The 5,402-nt window shown below is 36.5% G+C and overlaps 1 protein-coding gene across 2 annotated transcripts in view; it reads left to right on the top strand.

The window, feature by feature from the left end:
* GNS (glucosamine (N-acetyl)-6-sulfatase) overlaps positions 1-5,402 on the top strand; it is a 53,137-nt gene that overhangs the window by 7,238 nt on the left and 40,497 nt on the right. For both annotated transcript variants that reach the window (XM_007115964.2, XM_055085180.1), the window contains exon 2: positions 3,315-3,374. In XM_007115964.2, coding sequence (XP_007116026.1) covers positions 3,315-3,374 — 60 coding nt within the window. The remainder of the gene's footprint in view (positions 1-3,314; positions 3,375-5,402) is intronic.

Below are 5,402 nucleotides of genomic sequence, written 5' to 3'. Positions count from 1 at the left end.
CCTGCATCGGCAGGCGGACTCTCAACCACTGCGCCACCAGGGAAGCCCACCACATCTTCTTTATCTGTTCACCTGTTGATGGACATTTAGGTTGCTTCCATGTCTTGGCTATTGTAAATAGTGCCACTGTGTACATTGGGGTGCATGTATCTTTTTAAATTAGAGTTTTTGTCTTTTCCAGATACAGGCTGAGGAGTGAGATTGCTGGATCATATCATAACTATACTTTTAGTTTTTTAAGGAACCACCATACTGTTTTCTGTAGTGGCTGCACCAATTTACATTCCCACCAACAGTGTAGGAAGGTTCCCTTTTCTCCACACCCTTTCCAGCATTTATTATTTATAGGCTTTTTGATGATGGCCATTCTGACTGGTGTGAGGTAGTACAGTAATACCACATTGTAGTTTCAATTTATATTTCTCTGATCATTAATGATGTTGAGCATGTTTTCATGTGTCTGTTGGTCATCTGTATGTCTTCTTTGGAGAAATGTCTATTTAGGTCTTCTGCCCATTTTTTGATTGGGCTCTTTGGGGGGGTTTTGTTTTTTGTTTGTTTTTGATATTGACATACATAAGCTGTATATTTTGGAAATTAACCCCTTGTTGGTTGCAACGTTTGCAAATATTTTTTCCCGGCCTGTTGTCTTTTTGTTTTGTTTATGGTTTCCTTTGCTGTACAAAGCTTATAAGTTTAATTAGGTCCCATTTGTTTATTTTTGCTTTTATTTCTTTTGCCTTGGGAGACTGATCTAAGCAAATATTGCTACAATTTATGTCAGAGAATGTTTTGCCTGTGTTTTCTTCTAGGAGTTTTATGTTGTCACATTTTATATTTAAGCCATTTTGAGTTTATTTTTGTATATGGTGTGAGAAAATTTTCTAATTTCATTCTTTTACATGAAGTTGTCCAGTTTTGGCAGCACCACTTAGTGAAGAGACTGTCTTTTTTCATTGTATAGTCTTGCCTCCTTTGTTGTCAATTAATAGACCATAAGTGCGTGGGTTTATTTCTGGGCTCTCTATTCTGTTCCATTGATCTACGTGTCTGTTTTTGTGCCAGTACCATACTGCTTTTTTTTTTTTTGGCTGCATTGGGTCTTTGTTGCTGTGCATGGGCTTTCTCTAGTTGCATCTTGCAGTGGCTTCTCTTGTTGTGGAGCACAGGCTTGAGACAAACAGGCTCAGTAGTTGTGGCTCTCAGGCTCTAGAGTGAAGGCTCCGTAGTTGTGGCACACAGGCTTAGTTGCTCCACAGCATGTGGGATCTTCCTGGACCAGGGATCAAACCTGTGTCCTGTCCCCTGCATTGGCAGGCAGATTCTTAACCACTGTGCCACCAGGGAAGTCCCACCATACTGCTTTGATTACTGTAGCTTTTAGTATAGTCTGGAGTCAGGGAGCATGATACCTCCAGCTTTGTTCTTCTTTCTCAAAGTTATTCTAGCTATTCAGGGTGTTTTGTGTTTCCATACAAATTTTAAAATTATTTGTTCTAGTACTGTGAAAAATGCCATTGATATTTTGATAGGGATTGCATTGAATATGCAAATTGCCTTGGGTAGTATGGTCAGTTTAACAATATTAATTCTTCCAATCCATGAACATGGTATATCTTGCCATCTATTTGTGTAATCTCCAATTTCTTTCATTAGTCCCTTATAATTTTCTGAGTACAGGTCTTTTACTTCATTAGATAGGTTTATTTCTAGGTATTTTATTCTTTTTGATGTGATTGTAAATGGGATTGTTTCCTTAATTTCTCTTTCTGATAGTTCACGGTTACTGTATAGCAGTACAACACTATATTAATTTTATTAATATTAACTGTATATCGACTTTGTATCGTGCAACCCTACCAGATTCATTGATGAGCTCTAGTAGTTTTTTGGTGATGTCTTTAGGATTTTCTATGTATAGTATTACGTCATCTGCAGACAGTGATAGTTTTACTTCTTCCTTTGCAATTTGGATTCCTTTTCTTTTTCTTGTCTAATTGCTGTGGCTAGGACTTCCAATGCTAGGTTGAATAAAAATGGCAAGAGTGGGCATCTTTGTCTTATTCCTGATCCTAGAGGAAAAACTTTCATTTTTTCACTGTTGAGTAGGATGTTAGCTGTGGACTTGTTATATATGGCCTTTATTATGTTGAGGAACATTCCCTCTATATCCATTTTGAGAGTTTTTATCATAAACGGATGTTGAATTTTGTCACATGAGTTTTCAAAATTCCTGAATAAGTTAGAATTCTCTAGCTAATGGGTTACTTAGGTTTTCTATCATCTGTATAAAACAATGGGGATAACTTTTTTACAGTTTTGAAAATGACCCTCTTATTAACATGGTTATGTATTTGGGTTATTAGTCTTTAAGAAATTATTACACAACAAAATACACTTAAAACTGTGTTCAGTATGGTCTTAGCTTTCACAGGAACTTCAGAATCATTATGGACTGACTCATAATACAACTGAAATAAGTTTCTTCACATCATCCTTTCTTGCTGTCTGGTATCTGGATAAAGATTGTTAGTATTTTTTATTGTTATTATTTATATCTAAGTGACCATTGTCATACTTTTTATCTTCACTCTAGGATTTGAAACTAGTTGTTCTCTATACTTGTCAGGATCTTAAGTTTTGAGCAAAAGATAAAAAGCAAGGATATAAATTAAATAATTTTCTGACTAGTCTTTTGCTTGACAAGGTTTTCTGTATATGTGTTTGCCACTTAGTTCAAGTCTTTGCCTGAGGTGGTGGTTGGTCTAGTGCAGAGGGCCATGAGCTTATAGTCAAAAAGTGTGCATCTGGGCTTCACCACGGAGTGTCTGATATTTGAGTTAGTGTCGGGGCCTTGTCTGGCTTTCAGAACCTAAGTGTTGTTTTATTTCTGTTTTAAAGGATGGAAGGTTCCTTTCATATCATTTTCCATATCCTGCTTCTAAAGATGAATTAATAGAGGTAGATCTGCCCCACCTGTTTGTAAGGCAGCTGGTGACAAATAAGAGAAGGGCACCAAAATTTCATTACATTGAAATCAATATTGCTAGAATAATGCCATCAGCTGTGAACTTTCCCTTCCTGCAAGCGTTATAACTCCCTGAACTTTTGCACAGGACATAACTGACTGTAACCAAACTTGTTCGGTTCATCTCCAGAATCACATGGGACACTTGGCTGTTCCTTAGTGTCAGATAGAGCTGATCATTTGGGAATAAAAGGTTGAGAGTAAGATACAAAAAAACACGAATTTTGTTCTGTGTGTTTTAGTTTATTGGAAGAAATTGTTCAACAGATAACTGTTTACTTTACAGACACCACTAAAGAAAACCAAGGCTCTCATTGGAGGGATGGGGATGACCTTCTCCAGTGCTGTAAGTTTTGAAGCTGATTTAATTTTGTTAGACTTTAATTGTGTTTATGTTCTAAGAAGAAACACTTTCTTTTGGGTAGTCTACTGTAATTTCTGTGTTTTTTTCTAATTAAATGCCTGCTCTGAGGGAAGGAGTCTATTTAATGTGATATAAATTTGTTTAATTGAAATATTCTTAACAATTGAAGATTAATTACAGGTATTTTGTAAGCCATTCTCATCTACAGCTCAGAACTAGAGAAGTTTATTTAAAACGTCACTGTTTGAGGTTTGAAAATGGATTGTAAGAAACGGTTAACATTTGTACTGTGTAAAATGTTCCATGGTAAAAGCTTGCAGGCTACTCTACAAAACCCAATTAACCCTGATAGCCATACCTAACAAAGATAATAGCAGCAAAACGAAAGAAACCCCACAACAACTGTGTGTACGTGTGTGTACATATATGTAAATGCAAATATATGTGTATGTGTACATGTGTGAACATAAATTCAAAGATCCAAAATAAAATACTAACAAATCAAATTCAGGAACCATGCTCATAACCAAGTCAGTGGTGGCCCAGCTTAATATCAGGAAATCCATTGAACAGCAGCATAGTGTTGTGGTTAAGAGCAGACTCTGGAACCAGATCACCCTGTTTTGAATGTTGTCTCTGCCTCTCTCCTAGCTGTGCGACCTTGGGCAACTTATTAACCTTTTTGGCCTTTGGTTTCCCCATTTGTAAATAGGGATACTAAAACCTGTCTCAGAGGTTAAATAGATAGTTACATGTAAAGCAAGCACTTATATCAGTGCCTAACTTAGAGTAAGTACCACTACATAATGGTGGTTATTATATTGTTCACCAGCATATCAGTGGTTAAAAGGAGGAAAATTAGATACTCGTCTCAATGGATGCTTGAAAGTCCTCTGAAATGTTGGCACCTTTCCTTGTAACTTATGAAACTGTTACATCCGTACTATGATGAATATTTCAAACAAATAGCACAACTTACGGTTAAGGTTAAAGTCTCAGAGCACTGCTGTTAGGGAAGAGACAAGGGCCCAATATCTTTCACTTAATGTTCTTCTGAACTGTCTAGTCATTGACATAAGTCTTGTGGAATTCAGAGGTAAAAGTACTGGAAAAAGACAAAAATTGTTATGTCCACTTGTCTGGATTTTCTGCCTAGAAAACATAGAGTTGTTGGAAAACTTTTTAAATTAATAGGATTTAGTAAGATAGAAATGAAAAAATAGAAGTAACTTTCTTCCATATAACTAGTTAGAGAAACATGGGGGAGAGAAGATCCCACTTATACAGCAGGAAAATATAGACTCTAGGAATAGCTGGTGGTGGCCAGTAATGGTTAAGACCTATAAATGTACTTACAAAATTTTGTGAGTGATAAAGTATTGGGTTGGCTAAAAAGTTCATTACAGATGATGTTACGGAAAAACCCGAATGAACTTTTTGGCCAGCCCAATACTTCATACATAGATATGCACATCATTTTCTGTGGAAAGACACAAGATTATAAAACGCTTATTCTAATCAGAATCCCAACAAGATTTTTTTTTAGCCTGAATTAAGTGATTCCACAGTTATCTGGAATAATAAGTAGGTTAGAATAATCAAGGTAAAATGTTTAAAGGAAGAGCTTTCCCTACTGGATACTAAATGTAATATGAAGATCCAGTGAGCAGTGTGGCATTGGCCAAAAAATAGGTCAGGAAATATAAAAGGGAGAGAATTAAAAGAGTTGCCAGTGTGAAAATCATAAAAGTCAAACATGTAACAAAAGCAAAAGTAAAAAATGGGAAGTATTTGTAACATGATTGAATCCTTCCTTACCTCAAATTTTATGTAACAAGAGGGGAAAATGAGCAAAGCACGTGAACAAACCATTCACATGAACACAGTTGGTCAGTATGCATGAGGAGAATGTTCATCCTCACCAGTATTTTAAAATGCCAGGGCTTCCCTGATGGCGCAGTGGTTGAGAGTCCGCCTGCCGATGAAGGGGACGCGGGTTTGTGCCCCGGT

Source organism: Physeter macrocephalus, chromosome 6 (assembly GCF_002837175.3).
Source record: "Physeter macrocephalus isolate SW-GA chromosome 6, ASM283717v5, whole genome shotgun sequence".
NCBI lineage: Eukaryota > Metazoa > Chordata > Mammalia > Artiodactyla > Physeteridae > Physeter > Physeter macrocephalus.
Note: the sequence above shows the minus strand (reverse complement) of the source record. Positions and strands in the feature narration are given on the sequence as shown.